General features: G+C 34.2%; 1 protein-coding gene across 4 annotated transcripts; it reads right to left on the reverse strand.

The window, feature by feature from the left end:
- Window positions 1-953: 953 nt before the first annotated feature.
- Window positions 954-23,693, reverse strand: LOC143234791 (uncharacterized). 4 transcript variants are annotated; one of them, XM_076472424.1, is made up of 5 exons: window positions 23,504-23,559; window positions 21,736-21,844; window positions 20,454-20,627; window positions 11,941-12,773; window positions 954-4,249 (listed from the first exon to the last, which is right to left on the reverse strand). In XM_076472424.1, exons 1-4 carry the CDS (start codon window positions 23,513-23,515, stop codon window positions 11,947-11,949), a joined length of 1,122 nt encoding a protein of 373 aa, XP_076328539.1. In that variant the 5' UTR covers window positions 23,516-23,559; the 3' UTR covers window positions 954-4,249; window positions 11,941-11,946. The 4 variants fall into 4 exon arrangements, with proteins under 4 accessions (XP_076328539.1, XP_076328541.1, XP_076328540.1 ...); XM_076472426.1 differs by lacking the exons at window positions 954-4,249; window positions 23,504-23,559 and adding an exon at window positions 23,639-23,693 and having other exon boundaries at window positions 11,040-12,773; window positions 21,751-21,844; XM_076472425.1 differs by lacking the exon at window positions 954-4,249 and having other exon boundaries at window positions 11,040-12,773; window positions 21,751-21,844; window positions 23,504-23,680.
- Window positions 23,694-24,326: the final 633 nt, after the last annotated feature.

Below are 24,326 nucleotides of genomic sequence, written 5' to 3' on the forward strand. Positions count from 1 at the left end.
TCATAACTAAAGTCACAGAAACCTCACCAGACAGTTGTTGTTGGATTCTCTCAACTCATAACTAAAGTCACAGAAACTTCACCAGACAGTTGTTGTTGGGTTCACTCAATTTATAACTAATGACACAGAAACTTCACCAGACAGTTGTTGTTGGGTTCTCTCAACTCATAACTAAAGTCACAGAAACTTCACCAGACAGTTGTTGTTGGATTCTCTCAATTCATAACTAAAGTCACAGAAACTTCACCAGACAGTTGTTGTTGGGTTCTCTCAACTCATAACTAAAGTCACAGAAACTTCACCAGACAGTTGTTGTTGGGTTCTCTCAACTCATAACTAAAGTCACAGAAACTTCACCAGACAGTTGTTGTTGGGTTCTCTCAACTCATAACTAAAGTCACAGAAACTTCACCAGACAGTTGTTGTTGGATTCTCTCAATTCATAACTAAAGTCACAGAAACTTCACCAGACAGTTGTTGTTGGGTTCTCTCAACTCATAACTAAAGTCACAGAAACTTCACCAGACAGTTGTTGTTGGGTTCTCTCAACTCATAACTAAAGTCACAGAAACTTCACCAGACAGTTGTTGTTGGGTTCTCTCAACTCATAACTAAAGTCACAGAAACCTCACCAGACAGTTGTTGTTGGATTCTCTCAACTCATAACTAAAGTCACAGAAACCTCACCAGACAGTTGTTGTTGGATTCTCTCAACTCATAACTAAAGTCACGGAAACCTCACCAGACAGTTGTTGTTGGGTTCACTCAATTTATAACTAATGACACAGAAACTTCACCAGACAGTTGTTTTGAAACAATTAACCTTTGATAGTACATTAAATCATGTCTCATAACCTATAAAACTAACTACATTAAATCATGTCTCATAACCTATAAAAATAACTACATTAAATCATGTCTCATAACATATAAAAAACAACTGAAGCAAAAAGTTAAACCTTTTGAAAGCTGTTTATTTCTTTGATACTTTTTTCATATAATAATTAACAACAATCTAAACAGATGTTTTTACAGAATCATAAACTATTTTTTCTTAAAAGACATAATTTAAAATTGAGGGTTAATTAAAAATCTCTTACTGACCCAAGTTACATTCTCTTTCATGAATTGAAATAACTTTTCACTACAAGCAGTCTCTACAGAAACTCCAAAAGAACTATCATGGATTACTTTTACAAGTGAGAGATTTACTTACAAGACATGCTACTATAACAACTATGTTTTAATATACAATGCAGGTAATACAAAACAACAGTGTTTATAGTACAGTTCACATGGTGGTTCAAACTTCCACCCTTATGGTATTTCTAATTTGTACTTCTGTTTCACCACCTCTTTTTGGTTTGTTAAAATAATTTATTTTAATGTCATTAACCTTCTAAGGTCTTATGGAAGTGATCCCATTCTGACATTGTTATTCTGTAACCTAACAAGAGAAAGCAAGGGTTACACATTAACCACATAACATGTGCCCTCGCCAGTTCCAAGTCTGCACCACCCTCTACTACACACACTGGATACATTACAATTCATAAACAACTGAACACTGACATTTAACGTACATTGTCAACCCTGACATAAATTTTTATTATCTCCAGTTATACTTCTTAGCTATTAAAGGCCATACACGTTTTTTTCATTTTAAATATAGCAGGTCCACAAATGTGGCTTCTGAAATGGAAGCATCTTGAGACCAATTGTTACTTTGTTGTTTTATAATAAGAATATGGCAGTAATTCATACCTTTCTGAGTCTAGTGTATTTCACAACATGTACAAGATCTGAATATAATAAACTTCTCTGTATTTTAGGTGCATGTAAATAACCTTATGAAGCCAAATAAAAACACATAAAAAATATAAAGTTTACACATTACTGAGTCTGTACATAACTAGTTTTATTCAATATAAATTTTCAAAGAGACATTCCTTATATTTCAACATGTGCTGTTAACTTATTTAACTTGTATTTACACTGGTAGTTACCAACTTATCCAAGTATTTGAGTTCATCCATTATCATCACCAAATGTGGATGTTTTAAAACATCAGATGTATACTAATAAATAAAACAAGTTGTCACAGGTTACTACAAATGTCTGTGTGTAAATACAATATAGATTAGTGAGCCAAGGCTACGGCAAGTGTTTGTGTAGAAACAATACACATTGGTGACCCAAAGTTACTACAAATGTTTGTGTGTGTAAACAATATACATTGGTGACTCAAGGTTACTCTAGTTTTTTTATGTGTAGAAACAGCATAGATTAGTGACCCAAGGTTACTACAAATGTCTGCATGTGAATACAGTATAAATTAGTGTAGTAACTCAAGGTTACTACAAATGTTTCTCTGTAGAAACAGTACACACTACACAGACAAAAGTATGTGGACACCCCTTCTAATTAGTGGGTTTGGCTATTTCAATCACACCCATTGCTAACAGGTGCATAAAATCAAGCATACTGACATACAATCTTCAAAGACAAACACGGCCAGTAGAATGGGTCGTACTGAAGAGCTCAGTGACTTCCAACATGGCACTATCATAGGATGCCACCTTTCCAGTAAATCAGTTCATCAAATTTTTGTCCTGCTAGAACTGCCCTGGTCAACTGTAAGTGCTGTTATTGTGAAGTGGAAATGACTTGGAGCAACAGCAGCTTAGCCATGAAGCAGGAGGCCACACAAACTCACAGAATGGGACTGCTGAGTGCTGAAACACACAAAAATCATCTGTCCACAGTTACAACACTCACTACTGAGTTCCAAACTGCCTCTGGAAGCAATGTCAGCACAAGAACTGTTCATTGGGAGCTTTATGAAATAGGTTTCCATGGCAAAACAACTGCACACAAGCCTAAGATCACCATACACAATGCCAAGCATCGGCTGGAGTGGTATAAAGCACACTGCCATTGGACTCTGAAGCAGTAAAAACACATTCTATGGAGTGATGAATCATGTTTGAGGGGCAAATCTGGGTTTGGCAGATGCCAGGAGAATGCTACCTGCCTAAATGCATAGTGCCAACTGTAAGTTTTATGAAGGAGGAATAATGGTCTGGGGCTGTTTCCATGGTTTGGACTAGGCTCTATAGTTCCAGTGAAGAGAAATCCTAATGCTACAGCATATAATGACATTCTAGAAAATTTTGTGCTTCCAACTTTATGGCAATAGTTTGGGGAAGGCCCTTTTTGTTTGAGCATGACAATGGTGCCGTGCACAAAGCAAGGTCCATAAAGACATGTTTTGACAAGATTGGTATGGAAGAACTTGAATGGCCTGCACAGAGCCCTGAACTCAACCTCACTGAACACCTCTCGGATGAACTAGAATGCCAACTGCGAGCCAGGCCTTCTCCCCTGACATTAGTGCCTGATCACATTAATGTTCTTGTGTCTGAATAGGAGCCATGTTCCAAAATCTGGTGAAAAGCCTTCCCAGAAGAATGGGGGCTTTTATAGCAGCAACAGGGGGACCAACTCCATATTAATACCCATGGTTTTGGAATAAGACGTTCAACAAGTACATGTGGGTGTGATAGTCGGGTGTCCATGTAGTGTAGTTTGGTGACTCAAGGTTACTGCAAATGTTTATCTGTAGACTGGCTAATAATTAGAAGCATAATTATGATCTTAACCATATCATGTTAAACACAAAGTTTTTGCTTGAGAATGTTAGCTTCTTGTAAACTGTTCTCTACATTTAAAACAGACAACTATATTTCTATCTTCTTGTTACTATTAACATAAGATCAAATGCAATAATCTCTTGCTATCTTTATAACATAAGTGTATATGATTTTAATTCATCACATCAAATCTTTGTAATTTCTTATTTAAGATTGGTTTGTTAATAACATGTATAGGAATAATCTAATACAAAGCTATTAATCTATCTAAAAAATAAACATCTCATCTGTTACCTAAGCATTACTAAGGAGCATAATATAAACCTAATTAAGGTTCATGCCAATGTCAGGTATTTGCTCGTATTATGTGATTCAAGTTACTTCTCTTTTTAGACGATGTATGATTTTATCATTGAACAATTAAAAACTTTTAAGTTTCATATGTAATTACAAATATAAGAATTCATTATGATGAAGCACATCATTAATTTAGTGAAACAACATGCCATAATATTACTTTATATAATCAAATTTAGATTAGTACTCTATGTAGAGGTTCCTCACATGACCACACTTCCCTCTTGTATCAGCAACTTCTGTTGGGCAAAATTACAACAAATAAAACTATATACTGAATACCCACCTAAAAAAAACATTCACAATATTAGTAAAACATGTACAATTAAGAACTCACAAAAATACAACACTCTACAACCAGAGCACTTTCAAAAGGTGCACTTTTCCTTTTCAGGAGCAAACTGGGGTTTCCCTGAAGAAATGTGCACCTTTTGAAAGTGCTCTGGTTGTAGTGTTGTATTTTTTACCTTATTGACATTAATAATAAATAATTTCAGGTATATTTAAGTGCAGTGCTGATAAGAAAATAGTGATAAACATATGAACAACTGATTTTCAAGTTATCAATAATTATTTTTCAACAAGTTCCAACTGAGCTAAAAGTTCTGTTTTTTTAAAAATTACAAAACATCAAAGTTTGTTTATGTCTGGCATACTTAATACCTTCAACATTCCACACATCTAACTGATATTTTATACAAAACATTAAACATTTTGTTCAGCATTTAATCCATAACCTGTGCATTTTTTAAATTACAATGTTTAACATTTTTACCTAACTAAACTGGTGTGTAAGGATTCAAACAATATAATTTATAACACTGATACACAGGAAAAGCTGTATATCAACAACAAATATAACCTGTATCTTGCATATAATGAATTAAAACAGATATAAGTAGCACAGTTAGTGTTAACAAACAATACCCCTATGTGTTAAACAGCAACCACTAATAAATAAAAGTTTGCTTGTTTGTTTGTTTTTTGAATTTCGCACAAAGCTACTCGAGGGCTATCTCTGCTAGCCGTCCCTAATTTAGTAGTGTAAGACTAAAGGGAAGGCAGCTAGTCATCACCACCCACCGCCAACTGTTGAGCTACTTTTTCACCAAGAAATAGTGGGATTGACCGTCACATTATAACGCCCCCATGGCTGAAAGGGCGAGCATGTTTGGCGCGATGGGGATGCGAACCCGTGACCCTCAGATTACGATTCACATGCCTTAATGCGCTTGGCCATGCCGGGCCAATAAATAAAAGAACAAATAGCATATGTACTTCCAAACAGCAAGTTAACAAACTATACATACATGTGCATATTAAAACAATGGAAAATCAAAACTAAAAGAAAAATTGTTGTTCACATAACTTACTATGGAATTACAATTACTTTTAAAAAATTATTAGACTTCTCAGCAGAATCCCAAAAATATACAGGCCAAATACAGTAATATTTACCACAAGAAATACAAGAAAACAGAAATTTTAGGTCAAAACAAATAATTAAACAGAATATACTGCACATTACTCTTAATACTTTAAGAAATACAAATTATAGTTTTCTTAAACATGAAAATAAAACTTAAATTTCTTATTTAAAACTTGCTGTTACTAAGCTTACTCTTGTCCTACACTTACTGACATTACTACAGATCACTGTCACAATTGTTTGTTGTTAAGAACAAAGGTATACAGGTTACTGTTGTCCTACACTCACAGACATTACTATAGATCACTGTCCACAATTGTTTGTTGTTAAGAACAAAGGTATACGGGTTACTCTTGTCCTACACTCACTGACATTACAACAGATCACTGTCCAGAATTTTTTGTTGTTAAGAACAAAGGTATACGGGTTACTCTTGTCCTACACTCACTGACATTACAACAGATCACTGTCCAGAATTTTTTGTTGTTAAGAACAAAGGTAAAGGGGTTACTCTTGTCCTACACTCACTGACATTACTACAGATCACTTTTTACAACTGATTGTTGTTAAGAACAAAGGTAGAGAAAACATTTTAATAACTTTTTGCATGATATAAAGCTCTTAAAAATTTATTGCTAACCATGACTTGAAAACAAAGGTCTCTTTGCTGATATGTCTATCTACTAGTAATAAAACATCACAAATATAAAATTATTCACAGATATATAACAATTTGGACTTTCTTTAGAGTGTTTGATATTTATTGGAATTTCAAATCCTGTAACCAATCATTTTTTTCAATGCTTAATGATACCTCCAATATCACTACTTTTAATTTCACACCAATCTTTTCAAGTGAAACCTCACTAAAATCTTTCAGACACCTATTTTTAGAGCCAAGATAACCTGGTATCTTGAATTTCACAAGCCCTACACAGACATCTGTGTGTGTGTGTGTGTGTGCATGTGAATGTAGAATTCACTCATGGCTAAAGAGCAACTATGGCCACTAGACCCATTTTTCTTAGCCATTCTTTGTTAAGTACTTGAGATACACATACTGAAAGTAAATTTGCTACTGTAAGAACTAAGCAGTAAGACCTATTTTTTTTTCTTTGCATACAAACCCACATAAATATGTTGTATAAGCTAACATTACAAGTATTACAGAATTCTTAGAAATTCAGTTCTGGACAAATTATTCTTGTGAGATTAAATACACATTGTTTTTATAGTTTTTGTGCTGGATATATTTGACCAATGTCCATGGACTTTTATCTTATATACAGGCTGTGTCCAGTCTCATTCCAGTTTATGGTACTGGTACTGAAGTACAAAACTCTTTAAAAAACTTCAAAAGTTTGACCAATATCTTCTTCAATTTACACATCCAAATCAGTATCTTCAGAGAAACAAATTATTTGTATGAAGGAGAATGTGACAATGTTAACTGCCATTCTAAGTTATGACTGAACAAACAAGACTCTTGTGAATGCTTTTCTGTACTTTATTTTAATTAAAGTTTTAATACCCGTACCAGCTGTCTTGAGAATACAAATAAGACTCTTAACTTGTATACATTTTTGTTGGAGATTTCTGTGAAAGCAGAATATGTAGTGAAATATTTTAGGCCTAACTAACTCTTTAAAAGTAGTGTCTCTTTACTTGTTTTTTTAGTGAAATGAACTTTAGTTAAACAGATACATTCATCTAGGGAGGCCATCAGCTTCTTATTTGAAATACTTTAATTCTGATATGTTTCTATTTATCAATAATGTAATTTTTAGCCCTATTCACATAGATAAGTATTCTAATTGTCTAGAATTGTTTTATTTTCTTTAAATAAATATTAACTTTTGACCTTATGTTTTAGGTTTGTACTATTTCATGCATTTATGGCATGTGTTAATGAAAATAATACCCATACAAATTGATACAAATTTTTACTTGGATATCCACCAAAACATCCAGACATCCTACAATAATCTAAATAACCACTGTCAATAGTCAATATAATTAGCTAATAACTGATTTAACATACCTGCAAACCAAATTAGAGATTTCAAGTTCCCAACTACAATAACTGATTTGACATACCTACAAACCAAATTAGAGATTTCAGGTTCCTAACTACAATAACTGAGATTCTGATAAGGACTTATAGATCAGCATGACTTCCTATTTGATATCTGTTATTTTCCAAAAGAAAGTCACAAAATATTATGATAAAGGAATCCTGATAAGGAATCATACATCAGCAATGCTTGCCTATTTAATATTTGTTCTTGTCCAAATTCACATGAAGTCACAAGATGTTATGATAAAAGAATCCTGATGAAGATTAGAACCTTGAGATCGACTCGCGTATCAGCACAACAACATGCCTTGACTATCAGATATTTGTTCTTGTCTAAATATATTAGAGCAAGAGTGTAAAACTAAGTGAATCCATTGGAGATATTTTTATCACTACAATAAATCTAGAGATTGGCAGACTAGACAGAGAAGACTAATTTGTACCAAATTCAAAGAAAAGAGAAAACAAAGAATTGTACTACAAGCAACAGAAATATGATTAGATCATTTACTCTTTGATGTTATGACAAAATGTAACAGCACTGAATCCAACCACAACAATCACAAAACCATTCACAATCTGTCTCATGATACAGAATGTCTTGTACAGTAACTGCTTTTCTTCTTTCTGCCTCTATTAAAAACCTTGAAATTCTATCTCTTAATAGCAAGATAAATGTCACAGACCATGACAAAGTACAGAACAACAAAGAGGAAAAGATGAAGCAAAGAATTCAGCACAAAGAATGATTTACATCACACTGGTAGAAACATATATATTTGTGGTATAGAAAAGAAAGAAAATTATGTGAGTTACATTAAAGAAAGGAGAACACATTTATGTTTTATCTGAACCAGAGAATCATTTCCTTGGCCATGCTAGCTATAAAGCAGATAACACTGCTGACCTGCTACAGAAGGTTAATGTAACCAGACATCATTGACAAACTGTATTATTCAATTATATCTTCCAACATAAACATTTACATAAAGTTTCAAGCACCATTAGTGATGTTTATACTCCAGTTTGGTTTCAGTTCAAACAATGTTTACCTGCTACTGATATTCCAAAAGAGGTTCATTCTATTCCACAAACTGTCAGATCTCTTCCACACGTATCTGGTCAGTATTAAGAATACACTACTATTCTAGTAAATCTATGATAAATGACTGATAATCCTCATGACTTTCTTAGCTGCTAGAACTGAAGAAGTAACTCACAGAACTCATAATCTCGACTATAATGATGACAGCAGGTCACTACTCGCCCCAACATTATCAATTAGAATGGTGTAATCCTAACACCAGTTCACTACTACATCAATTAAGATAGTGTAATCCTGACATCAGAACACCACTCCACCATTATCAATTATTATGATGTAATTGTGACACCAAATCACTAATCCACCATTATCAATTAGTATGATGTAATCCTGACACCAGATCACTAATCCAACATTACTGATTAGAATGGTGTAATCCTGACACCAAATCACTAATCCAGCATTATCAATTAGAATGGTGTAATCCTGACACCAAATAACTAATCTAACATTACTGATTAGAATGGTGTAATCCTGACACCAAATCACTAATCCAACATTACTGATTAGAATGGTGTAATCCTGACACCAAATCACTAATCCAACATTACTGATTAGAATGGTGTAATCCTGACACCAAATCACTAATCCAACATTACTGATTAGAATGGTGTAATCCTGACACCAAATCACTAATCCAACATTACTGATTAGAATGGTGTAATCCTGACACCAAATCACTGATCCAACATTACTGATTAGGATGATGTAATCCTGACACCAAATCACTAATCTAACATTACTGATTAGGATGATGTAATCCTGACACCAAATCACTAATCCAACATTACTGATTAGGATGATGTAATCCTGACACCAAATCACTAATCTAACATTACTGATTAGGATGATGTAATCCTGACACCAAATCACTAATCTAACATTACTGATTAGGATGATGTAATCCTGACACCAAATCACTAATCTAACATTACTGATTAGGATGATGTAATCCTGACACCAAATCACTAATCTAACATTACTGATTAGGATGATGTAATCCTGACACCAAATCACTAATCCAACATTACTGATTAGGATGATGTAATCCTGACACCAAATCACTAATCCAACATTACTGATTAGGATGATGTAATCCTGACACCAAATCACTAATCCAACATTACTGATTAGGATGATGTAATCCTGACACCAAATCACTAATCCAACATTACTGATTAGAATGGTGTAATCCTGACACCAAATCACTAATCTAACATTACTGATTAGGATGATATAAACATTAAACACTTACTAGTATATATCTAAACATCTTTCCAACAAATCTTAAATAGTGATAACTTTTCCCACAATGTATTCGTACATGTCAATTGTCAATAATATTCATTTTTTTATCATTGATGCAGAATTATAATCACTTCAAATTATTATAAATGTGTGAGCACATGCACATGTAATTTTTATGTAGAATTATAATCACTTCAAAATTATTGTAAATGTGTGAGCACATGCAATTCCCATGTATAGTTTTAATCACATGCCAGAAGCTGTTATTAGAATATGAGGGGTATGAAAACTACAAGCTATACTGAACAAGAGCAGAGTTCAAATTATTTTTTAAAATAGACATAACATGCCAAAAAGACAACTAAATCAATTTAAGTATTACTTTAAGAACACAATATAATGTTGTGGTGCAGAGAAGTTGACATGCATATTTCAATCATTACATTTAAAATACTTTAAAAACACTCACCCCTCAATAAAATTAACTGTATCATTTATATTGTGTTAAAAAAAATAAATCAAACCTGGCATAATTTGAAATAACAATGTTCATTCTTCAATTTTAACCTTGTGCACAATAATTTCTTTACACAACCTGCAATTCAAATGGTTGTTTCCATCCACATGTGCATAATTCAACTATTCTTTAAAGGAACAACAAAAAAAAAGCAACAACAACACTGAAAGTTACAAGTCAGCATAGTTTTGTTTCTAACCTTTCATAGATTGGGTTGTCATTTTGGAAAAACCTGTAACAAATTATTAGCAAAATAATAAAATTTAAAATGATGAAAAAGAACATATCTCTGGATTGACTTCTGGAATGATTACAAATGCCACAAAAATAGCATGTAAGAAGGCAGCAGATACAAAGAAATAAGGATTGGTAAAGTTCACATAACTTTTATCTGACAACAATACTGACATAAAATATCAAGTTATAAGATCATTTTCCAAAACACTTGTATTCATAGAATATAACCTCTGTAAGTTTTATAATATAATAATAATAATAAATAAGTAGCATACATGCAACAGTTACTACACTAAAAATAGTGTTTCTCAAACTTTCAATACCTAGGAGAAACTTACTTCCTCTCTAAATTGTCGCAGGTCACTTTGTAAGATACAAACACCACAAAAAACAATTACAACTTACACACAAAAATATCCTTTCAATTTATGTTGTTTATTTTTGTAAAAATTGCAAGGTGGATGTAACAGACAAGCGCTGATTGAGAAACACTGCACTAAAATACATCAATCATTTCAATTTTTTTATGTTTCACCTCCTGTACATAGACAAAATATTGGTATAAAACAAAAGATAAGCACAAAAGTTAGAGCACACTTATTCTGCACACAAACAACAACACAAGTTTGTAGCTATGAATGTGTTGCTATGGAAACTATAGAGGCTTCAAAGTGAATATTTAACCTCTTCTGGTGATTTATGTATCCAAAGGAACATTCTTACAGACTCAAATTCACTGAAGTTCTACAAAATTTGGAATCCATGAAATACCTTATTGTACATTGAGAGAGAGGAAAACAAGAAAACGTAGAAGATAATTAAAACTGATCAGACAGCAGATTAAATAGTAATTAGTATAATAATGGTCATAGTATAAAGATAAAAGACGACTGTCAATGCCACTTTAAATATTCATTGTACATTTACAAAAATGTTAGTAGATCTAACATATATCTACAGGTAATAAACCTGACATTAATAGAGAAACAACTAAAACTGTATGACACAAAAGTGGAAGAAGGAAAACTAAACTTAATACTCAGCTCCAATACAAAAAACTTAAATGTTACCTCTTATTTATTGTGACAAAAGAAACAGTCACTAACCAATCTAAACAGTTTCATCTACACATCTTTATATCTCTTTTCATTTAACAGTGTGATAAATTAAAGTCACAACCCAATCAACCAGTTTTACCTATACATATATACACACACTATAGAAAACAATTTGAAGTAGGGGTGAATACATGACATGACAGTGTTTAAAATTAAAGAAAACTAAAGCACCATGAAGATGTAACAAAAGTTATTTCACCATTCATTAAAAATGCTCTGGATGCTCCATTATACCATAATACTGTCCATTATAGATGACACCAATCTCTCTGACCACTTCTCCTCGAATGGTGGCCTTGATGGTCCAATTGTGTATTTCAGCACTCTCTTTTTCTCGCTCGAGTTTCTGAACCTCCACTATCTTTGAGTTTAAATGGTTTAGAATCACACCAATATCTTTGATGTCAAGATGCTTATTCTGTGTCAGGGAAAGCTGATCCGTTAAAAGAAGGTAATGTTCAGATAACTCTTCATCAGCCACATTCTCAGTGTGCGATTCATATTCATCGTGTGCACGGTTCTTCACCTCTTGAGGTTCATCTAGAAAATGTCCTTTCTTATGCGTGATTACTTCACTAGAACTAGCTTCAGTTCCCTCTGACTCTTCCTGAATGGGTGAGGTAGCAACAGATTTATTTAATATAATATGAGCACTCCTTTTGTGAAAGGCAGAACAATGGAAATCACACAATGAATTATCACAATCTGATATATTACCATTTTCTCCTTCCTGCTTTTCTGGTAGCATACACACAGCAGACTTCAATCCCAAACTTCCTAGAGTAAATGTGGCATGAGTCTTACCTGCCAAAGGAAGGTCGTCAAAACTGGCAGAGGCTTGACCCTCTTGTGACACAACTTCCACACTTCTGCAGTATTTGGGATCTGCTGCACTCTGCAAGTCCAACTGATCCCAGTGAAGCACTACACTGACCTGGTCTTTACTGTCCATAATCTTCCAAGCTGGTTGTTGGTCCACCAATTCAAGAATATTTATGGCTTCACACACTATCTTAGGGATGGCCCTGATAGCTAGACACGATAACAGAGAGACAGTCCTTCAATAAATTATTATTTTTATTTTAATTTGTACAGTAATGTTTGTTACAAAACAAAGCAGAACTTCACTTAATACATATTATTGAGCAGAACTGCCTTATGTAAGTGTTTAACTATTACAACACAGATAACATTCATGCACTATTCAAACCTACACATTATTTGTTGCTATGCACAGAGCTGTACTATGGGCTATGTTAAGTCCACTAGAATGGATTGAACCATAAAGATTAGCATTCCAAACCCTCACGCTTACTAATTAGTAATTGATTGAGGTTCTATGCTGTATTGTAGATGTGTGTGTATATATATAATACACACACATGTAAGAATAGATAGTAAAAGTTGGGGCTTCATACTGTATTGTGGATATATACATCCTTATTATAACTATAAATTTTTAAACAAAAACAAAACTCATTAAAATTAAACAAAATATGCTGCATTTTTTGTTTTAAAAACATACTAGGGTACAAGCTACAGTGTAGGATTATAAAATGCGTCCCTAGGTTTTGGAGGTGACTATGAAAGTAGAACCCATATTGCAGTAGGGATACACCATCTGTCTGTCTTCACCTCCATTTCGCTAGTCTCACATAAGAAGATTAGAAATTAGGAAAGCAAGATGTGGGTGCTCAAGCCCACAACATCCCACATTTACATCACCCTCCACTGCCTGTAGACAGTTGTGGGAAGGTAACTGCTCTCCCAAGTTAAAATAAGGAAAAGATAAAGTACTACCATTTGGGGGTAAATAAGATAAAACTTACCTCTTCATCCCTCCCCACTATGGTAGAGGCACTAATTAACACAACATTGAACCATATCAGTATACTAAGTTTAATGTGACTGTTGTCCTTTTATATGCGACTCAAGGTATACATCCACATAAAGTAGTGCCAAGTTCTTATATAACCTTATTTTTAAATAAAAATAATTATTAGTAATTGTTAGTACAATTTCTCCGAATTTATTTTCTTTGTATTTATTTCACACATTTTTATATTTATTACAGAATAATTGAATAATTTTCTCTAACATTTCTTTATTAAATCAATTAGCTATTAACTTTTGTGTCAGTGTATCAACATTATTAATAAAATATTGTAATTTATTACAAATATTACCATAACTGAATAGCTGTTAAGTTATAATGTTTATAATAGATGGGTATGGAACATTACTACGTCAGGATGGTAAACTATATCTGAATAACTGTGAAATTATAATGTTTACAATAGATGGGTATGGAACATTACTATGTAAGAAGGGTAAACAAGTAACATCTGCAGGATGTCATAGCTTAACAAGTAACATCAGCGGACGTCAGTAGCTTAACAAGTAACATCAGCGGGACGTCAGAAGCTTAACAAGTAACATCAGCGGGACGTCGTAGCTTAACAAGTAACATCAGCGGGACGTCGTAGCTTAACAAGTAACATCAGCGGGACGTCGTAGCTTAACAAGTAACATCAGCGGGACGTCATAGCTTAACAAGTAACATCAGCGGGACGTCATAGCTTAACAAGTAACATCAGCGGGACGTCAGAGCTTAACAAGTAACATCAGCGGACGTCATAGCTTAACAAGTAACATCAGCGGGAAGTCAAGCTTAACAAGTAACATCAGCGGGACGTCATAGCTTAACAAGTAACATCCATGGGATATCATAGCTTAACAAGTAACATTTGTGGGTTTAAAAATAACATCTGTGGGATGTCATAGCTTAACAACTTCTGCAGGACATCATAGCTTAACAAGTAACATCTGCAGAATGTTATAGCTTAACAAGTAACACCTGCGGGATGTCATAGCTTAACAAGTAACACCTGCGGGATGTCATAGCTTAACAAGTAACACCTGCGGGATGTCATAGCTTAACAAGTAACACCTGCGAGATGTCATAGCTTAACAAGTAACACCTGCGGGATGTCACAGCTTAACAAGTAACATCTGTGGGATGTCACAGCTTAACAAGTAACATCTGTGGGATGTCCTAGCTTAACAAGTAACATTTGCGAGTTTAAAAATAACATCTGTGGGACATCATAGCTTAACAAGTAACATCTGCGGGACATCATAGTTTAACAAGTAACAACTGCAGGACATCATAGCTTAACAAGTAACATTTGCAGGTTTACAAATAACATCTGTGGGACATCATAGTTTAACAAATAAATTCTGTGGGACGTCACAGCTTAACATGTAACATCAGCGGGACATCGTAGCTTAACAAGTAATATCAGCGGGACATCGTAGCTTAACAAGTAATATCAGCGGGACGTCATACCTTAACAAGTAACATCAGCGGGACGTCATAGTTAACAAGTAACATCAGCGGGACATCATAATTAACAAGTAACATCCACGGGACATCATAGGTTAACAAGTAACAACTGCAGAACATCATAGCTTAACAAGTAACATTTGCAGGTTTACAAATAACATCTGTGGGACGTCACAGCTTAACGTGTAACATCAGCGGGACGTCGTAGCTTAACATGTAACATCAGCGGGACGTCGTAGCTTAACAAGTAACATCAGCGGGACGTCGTAGCTTAACAAGTAACATCAGCGGGACGTCGTAGCTTAACAAGTAACATCAGCGGGACGTCGTAGCTTAACAAGTAACATCAGCGGGACGTCGTAGCATAACAAGTAACATCAGCGGGACGTCATAGTTAACAAGTAACATCAGCGGGATGTCATAGCGTAACAAGTAAAATCAGCAGGACATCATAGCTTAACAAGTAAAATCAGCAGGACCTCATAGCTAAACAATTAACATCCACAAGACATCATAGGTTAACAAGTAACATTTGCAGGTTTACAAATAACATCTGTGGGACATCATAGATTAACAAGTAACATCAGCGGGACGTTGTAGCTTAACAAGTAACATCAGCGGGACGTAGTAGCTTAACAAGTAACATCAGCGGGACGTCGTAGCTTAACAAGTAACATCAGCGGGACGTCGTAGCTTAACAAGTAACATCAGCGGGACGTCATAGTTAACAAGTAACATCAGCAGGATGTCATAGCGTAACAAGTAAAATCAGCAGGACATCATAGCTTAACAAGTAACATCTGCGGGACATCATAGCTTAACAAGTGACATTTGCGGGATGTCAGAGCTTAACAAGTAACATCTGTGGGATGTCACAGCTTAACAAGTAATATCTGTGGGATGTCATAGCTTAACAAATAATATTTGCAGGTATACAAATAACATCTGTGGGGTGTCATAGCTTAACAAGTAACATTTGCGGATTTGCAAATGACATCTGTGGGACGTCATAGCTTAACAATAAATTCTGTGGGACGTCACAGCTTAACATGTAACATCAGCGGGACATCGTAGCTTAACAAGCAACATCAGCGGGACGTCATAGTTAACAAGTAACATCAGCCGGACGTCATAGTTAACAAGTAACATCCACGGGACATCATAAGTTAACAAGTAATATTTGCAGGTTTAGAAATAACATCTGTGGGACATCATAGCTTAACAAGTAACATCTGTGGAATGTCATAGCTTAACAAGTAACTTTGCGGGTTTACAAATAACATCTGTGGGGTGTCATAGCTTAACAAGTGACATTTGAAGGAATACAAATAACATCTGTGAGACATCATAACTTAACAAGTAACATCTGTGGGACATCATAGATTAACAAGTAACATCTGTGGGATGTCATAGCTTAACGAGTAACATCCATTGGATATCATAGCTTAACAAGTAACATTTGTGGGTTTAAAAATAACATCTGTGGGATGTCATAGCTTAACAACTTCTGCAGGACATCATAGCTTAACAAGTAATATTTGCAGGTATACAAATAACATCTGTGGGGTGTCATAGCTTAACAAGTAACATTTGCAGGTTTACAAATAACATATGTGGGACATCATAGCTTAATAAGTAACATCTGCAGAATGTTATAGCTTAACAAGTAACACCTGCGGGATGTCATAGCTTAACAAGTAACATCTGTGGGATGTCACAGCTTAACAAGTAACATCTGTGGGATGTCATAGCTTAACAAGTAATATTTGCAGGTATACAAATAACATCTGTGGGGTGTCATAGCTTAACAAGTAACATTTGCAGGTTTACAAATAACATATGTGGGACATCATAGCTTAACAAGTAACATCTGCAGAATGTTATAGCTTAACAAGTAACATCTGTGGGATGTCACAGCTTAACAAGTAACATCTGTGGGATGTCATAGCTTAACAAGTAATATTTGCAGGTATACAAATAACATCTGTGGGGTGTCATAGCTTAACAAGTAACATTTGCGGGTTTATAAATAACATGTGGGACATCATAGCTTAACAAGTAACATCTGCGGGACATCATAGTTTAACAAGTAACAACTGCAGGACATCATAGCTTAACAAGTAACAACTGCAGGACATCATAGCTTAACAAGTAACATTTGCAGGTTTACAAATAACATCTGTGGGACGTCACAGCTTAACATGTAACATCAGCGGGACGTCGTAGCTTAACAAGTAACATCAGCAGGACGTCGTAGCAACAAGTAACATCAGCAGGACGTCGTAGCTTAACAAGTAACATCAGCGGGGCGTCATAGTTAACAAGTAACATCCATGGGGCGTCATAGTTAACAAGTAACATCCACGGGACATCATAGTTAACAAGTAACATCCACGGGACATCATAGTTAACAAGTAACATCCACGGGACATCATAGGTTAACAAGTAACATTTGCAGGTTTACAAATAACATCTGTGGGACATCATAGCTTAACAAGTGACATTTATGGTATCACCAATAACATATGTGGGACATCATAGCTTAACAAATGACATTTGCAGGTATACAAATAACAACTGTGAGACATCATAGCTTAACAAGTAACATCTGTGGAACATCATAGATTAACAAGTAACATCTGTGGGATGTCATAGCTTAACGAGTAACATCCATGGGATATCATAGCTTAACAAGTAACATTTGTGGGTTTAAAAATAACATCTGTGGGATGTCATAGCTTAACAACTTCTGCAGGACATCATAGCTTAACAAGTAATATCTGCAGGATGTTATAGCTTAACAAGTAACATTTGTGGGTTTACAAATAACATCTGTGGGGTGTCATAGCTCAAAAAGTAACATTTGCGGGTTTACAAATAACATCTGCGGGACATCATAGCTTAAGAAATAAATTCTGCAGAACGTCATAGCTTAACAAGTAACATCCACCAGGTTGTCATAGCTTAACAAGTAACATTTGTGGGTTTACAAGTAGCATCTGCAGGACATCATAGTTTAAAAAACAACATCTGTGAAGTCATAGCTTAACAAGCAACATTTGCAGGTTTACAAATAACATCTGTGGGACATCATAGCTTAACAAGTGACATTTATGGTATACTGAATAACATATGTGGGACATCATAGCTTAACAAGTAACATCTGTGGAATGTCATAGCTTAACAAGTAACTTTGCGGGTTTACAAATAACATCTGTGGGGTGTCATAGCTTAACAAATGACATTTGCAGGTATACAAATAACAACTGTGAGACATAGCTTAACAAGTAACATCTGTGGAACATCATAGATTAACAAGTAACATCTGTGGGATGTCATAGCTTAACGAGTAACATCCATGGGATATCATAGCTTAACAAGTAACATTTGTGGGTTTAAAAATAACATCTGTGGGATGTCATAGCTTAACAACTTCTGCAGGACATCATAGCTTAACAAGTAATATCTGCAGGATGTTATAGCTTAACAAGTAACATTTGTGGGTTTACAAATAACATCTTTGGGGTGTCATAGCTCAAAAAGTAACATTTGCGGGTTTACAAATAACATCTGCGGGACATCATAGCTTAAGAAATAAATTCTGCAGAACGTCATAGCTTAACAAGTAACATCCACCAGGTTGTCATAGCTTAACAAGTAACATTTGTGGGTTTACAAGTAGCATCTGCAGGACATCATAGTTTAAAAAACAACATCTGCGAAATCATAGCTTAACAAGCAACATTTGCAGGTTTACAAATAACATCTGTGGGACATCATAGTTTAACAAGTGACATTTGCGGGTATACGAATAACATATGTGGGACATCATAGCTTAACAAGTAACATCTATGGAATGTCATAGCTTAACAAGTAACTTTGCGGGTTTACAAATAACATCTGTGGGGTGTCATAGCTTAACAAGTGACATTTGCAGGTATACAAATAACAACTGTGAGACATCATAGCTTAACAAGTAACATCTGTGGAACATCATAGATTAACAAGTAACATCTGTGGGATGTCATAGCTTAACGAGTAACATCCATGGGATATCATAGCTTAACAAGTAACATTTGTGGGTTTAAAAATAACATCTGTGGGATGTCATAGCTTAACAACTTCTGCAGGACATCATAGCTTAACAAGTAATATCTGCAGGATGTTATAGCTTAACAAGTAACATTTGTGGGTTTACAAATAACATCTATGGACATCATAGCTTAAGAAATAAATTCTGCAAAACGTCATAGCTTAACAAGTAACATCCACCAGGTTGTCATAGCTTAACAAGTAACATTTGTGGGTTTACAAGTAGCATCTGCAGGACATCATAGTTTAAAAACAACATCTGTGAAGTCATAGCTTAACAAGCAACATTTGCAGGACATCATAGCAGCAGATGACATAGCTTAACAAGTAACATCATTATATTCTAATTCTCATTGAGGTATGTACTACCAACTCTTGGTATTTCGACACTACTGTATCCTAAGTTTTATATTCTAATTCTCATTAAGGTATATACTACCAACTCTTGGTATTTCGACACTACTGTATCCTAAGTTTTATATTCTGATTCTCATTAAGGTATATATTACCAACTCTTGGTATTTTGACACTAGTATATCCTAGGTTTTATATTATAATTAAATTATATCCTACCAGCACTTAGTGTTTCAACACTAGTATATCCTAGGTTTTATATTCTAATTCTCATTGAGGTATGTACTACCAACTCTTGGTATTTCGACACTACTGTATCCTAAGTTTTATACTCTAATTCTCATTAAGGTATATACTACCAACTCTTGGTATTTCGACACTACTATATCCTAAGTTTTATATTCTGATTCTCATTAAGGTATATATTACCAACTCTTGGTATTTTGACACTACTGTATCCTAAGTTTTATATTCTAATTCTCATCAAGATATATACTACCAACTCTTGGTATTTCGACACTACTGTATCCTAAAGTTTTATATTCTAATTCTCATTAAGGTATATATTACCAACTCTTGGTATTTTGACACTACTATATCCTAAGTTTTATATTCTAATTCTCATTGAGGTATATATTACCAACTCTTGGTATTTTGACACTACTATATCCTAAGTTTTATATTCTAATTCTCATTGAGGTATATATTACCAACTCTTGGTATTTTGACACTACTATATCCTAAGTTTTATATTCTAATTCTCATTGAGGTATGTACTACCAACTCTTGGTATTTTGACACTAGTATATCCTACATTTTATATTCTAATTCTCATTAAGGTATATACTACCAGCTCTTAGTGTTTCAACACTACCATATACTAGGTTTTATGTTCTAATTCTCATTGATGTATCTCCTACCAGCTCTTAGTGTTTCAACACTAGTGGGAAGCCAATTTTCACTTGGAGCAAGCAGTAAGAAAACTGTGTCTTTCTCTACTGTCTGAAAGTAATTTTCGTCTTCCACCTCTGTTCCATCACTTTCTAACACCACTCTCAAAGGTGGCTTAAGAGAATATCCCAGTTTTTCTCCACCTTCAAAAAAATGTTTTTGATTTAGAAATATGGTATGAGAAACTTCACTAAAACAAACTCCAATAAAAGAAGTTGATAATAGTGACTCTACAGTATGAGGAACATAATCACTTGAAGCTTGCTACGAATGTAAAATACACCTGTTAAGCTTTCCATGAACATAAAGTACCCTGTTTAGCTTTCCACGAACATAAGGTACCCTGTTTAGCTTCCCACGAACATAAAGTACAAATGTTTCCTGACTTAATCATTTTTTTTAAAAAAAGAAAGTTGCTGACAGTAACACTAACAACATTTCAGTCAATCATATAAGCACCTTGGTAGAAAATAAATCATTAATGGCTCCAAACTGTAAGACTCACTGTGTTTACAAAGCGTTCAGTACACTATGAAAAATTATCTTGACACCTCACAACGTTATTATGTTAAGAATGTTTCTGACAGACTTAAATATAGCTGGAAAGAAACTGTTTTATGATTTGGAACTTTATATTCCATGAGTGCTATCCTTCATGAACCAAACACCTCAGTGAGTTGGTCATATTTTCTTATTACAAACAGAGAATAACATAAAAAATTAAAGCACAACAATTATGAGAGATTTAAAACAAACCTTTACAGCTCTCATGACTAGGTTAAGATCCCAGCTAACTGGATCATTAGTGTGAACAAGAAATGTTTTTATATTTAAACAAAATTACTATAACAAACTTATTTTCTCTTAAGAAAAGTAAAAGATATTGAAGTTTAAAATAATATTAATACAGACATTTGATTTCTTTGTGTTAAATCTGAGAAACAGCAAGACAATAAAAAACACTAGGCTTCAATTCGTTTTATTTTTCTAAAAGAGTGACAAGCTCATAAAATAGGCTGCAGTTAGCAGTAGTGAAAACAAGCACATTACAAGGGCTTAAGAGGGGCACTGATGATTTCTTGGAAAAAAAATGGATCGGTTTAATGTTGTTTTTTTGTTTCAGAGTAAGTGTGTGAGGTGTTTTGTTTGGAATTCAATCAAACCTACATGAAGGCTATCTGAACCATATGTGTGAAAGAATAGATTCCATTTGTAAGATGTTTCTTTGAATTCTAAAGTAATTTTATTTACCTATACTGATCTTACCCCTCTCTCTAAGTTCCATGAGTGATGAAGCTACAACAGCCTTCCTTGTCTGTCTATCGCAACTCCATACTTCATATGGCCGATTCTTTGAATCCTAAAATACAATGAATTCAAAATGAACTTCAAAAATACAGAATTGATCAATAGCTCTTCCTCATTTAGTCACTAACTGCCCTGTCTAGTTCTATTGGTCACCATCTGATCAATCATGAGACAAATTTCATTAACTGCCCAGCTCTACCAATAGGTAACAGGCCACTAATGAAACAAATTTCACCAAATACCTAGTTCTATTGGTCAGTAAATTGTCATCATTAAACAAGTTCCACTAATCACCAACTCCATGGGTCAGTAACTGGTCATCATTAGACAAGTTCCACCGACTCTATAGATCAGTAACTGATAATCATTAGCAATCCATCTGGATGAGTTCAAAGTTCATAAAAAAAAGAGCCATCCAGAGTCTGGCCACTTACACGAGTGATTTCTACCATATGCATAGTAAAGCTCATCCTCCAATGGCTTCTCCATATCCCAATGACATTCTTGTGGATAAGTTTGTCAAAGGTCTTCCAGGTAAAACACTTAGGCACTATCTGAGCTGGAGAGATACTCCCGCCTTTACAAAGGTAGTTCCTATTCTGACAAGGTGCAAGTGGTAACTATGAATCAGTTCCAGGATAGGAAGTATTCTAGAGGAATGTCTTCTATGGCTATCCCATGGTTGTATTATCCCAGCCTCATCCATTTATAAGGCCAAGGATAAAGATCTAGTAAAGCACCATGTTAATCTTGTTTATTTAAGGCATTACAGAACATGATTCGTAATGATCCATTGTAAACACTGGAGGAAGGATTAGGGTCTGTTATATGGGTAAGCAGCTACAATATGGAAACTGTTAAATAACTGTTTTAATCACTTATCACTGTGAACTTAAAACAGTAACCCTTATATTAACAATACATTTCACCTTTAGAAACCTTTATAATTATCACTTCTAATATGTAATACTTTCTCTTATTATCAGACATCAATGGCATTAAAAGCACACCCATTATCTCATGCATTAGTTTGACATGAATTATTGTGTTACAACTGAGTCTGAAGTCCGAAACATAAAAACAGTTGGTATTTCAATGAATATATTCAACACTTGTGAAGTCATGTCATAGGGAAAGATAAAAAATATTTTCTCTTCTTTACCAAATGAGCCACAGGAAATTTTAAACTGAATTGAATACCTATATTACAAAACAAAACAAAAACTTATGAATATTTCTTCTGAAACAAAATTAATATTTTAAACATCAATAACTATTACTCAATCAAATGTATACTACCCAATACTAGTGTTAGAGCAGTAATTTGAGCAGTCACAGTTATAAATACCACTACAGTAGCCGATACGTAATAGTATTATCAGAACTAGTGCTAGTAGTAGAAAATGACGAGAAACGTCACCTTTAGAACATATAATGGAAATACAAACTTTCTTCTGCACCTAAGCCTTAAGGTGATTTTCTTATATTTTATTTTTAGTGCTTTATCTCCAATGTGACTTATAATTTATGATATTTACTTTAAAACTATATTTGCCTTCTGCATGATTAATTAACATTATGCGAGTAACACTAACTTATGTTAACAAAACACCATCATTACGATTAGACTGGTAAAGTTACATTAGTAGTACTAACGTTAACCATACAAATTAACCGATAAAGCTTTTTTTCCTTTTACATGATGTCTTACCGTAGATGACATTGCTAGTATTATTTTAATGTGATGATCGTTTGCATGTCATAAAAGCCAATGTTTCAAACAAGAATAAATCATATATAAGTTACAACTTAAAACCACGAGTACAAAACACTTAATATGACCTACATCCCACAACCATCAAACAAAAACACACACGTTACACACCACGCTCTCTTTATCTTTTGGAATGAATTTATTAATACTTCTAATGAATTATAAAGTTAATTTATACATAGCAACTTTTAACAATTAATAGTATAATATAACATCTGCACTAAATTTTCCCGATTTTATCGTTCAAGCATTATAAAGCAATGTTACTCACTTGAGAGCTCTTGTTCTTATTTTTTATGTAAATTTGTAGATATTTTGAAAATAATGAAATGGAAACTTATTTATACTAAGATACCATTTATATGGTCTTATTTTCAGACTTTGCTGGTAATGGAATATACTTGTATTAGACGCTTGATTCATGTAAATAGAATGTTTTTGTCCTAGTCACTGTATTGTTCTTTTGGAATTAAGCACAAAGCTACACAATGGACTATATCTGTTCTTCCCACTACGAGTATTGAAACCTGGTTTCTAGCGATACTAGTCCGTAGACATACAGTTGTGCCAAATGGGGCACCACTGTCTTGCTCTTAATTATAGGAGTTATATAAATATCGTATTTTGTTTGAAGTTAATTACAAGTCTAGACAATGGCAAATCTATACTCTGTCTACTATATGTATCGAAACCCGTTTGCTAGCGTTGTAAGACTGCAGAAATGCCTCTGTGCCACTAGGGGCATTTTGTTCGATAAAGA

Source organism: Tachypleus tridentatus, chromosome 12, assembly GCF_004210375.1.
Source record: "Tachypleus tridentatus isolate NWPU-2018 chromosome 12, ASM421037v1, whole genome shotgun sequence".
Lineage (NCBI taxonomy): Eukaryota > Metazoa > Arthropoda > Merostomata > Xiphosura > Limulidae > Tachypleus > Tachypleus tridentatus.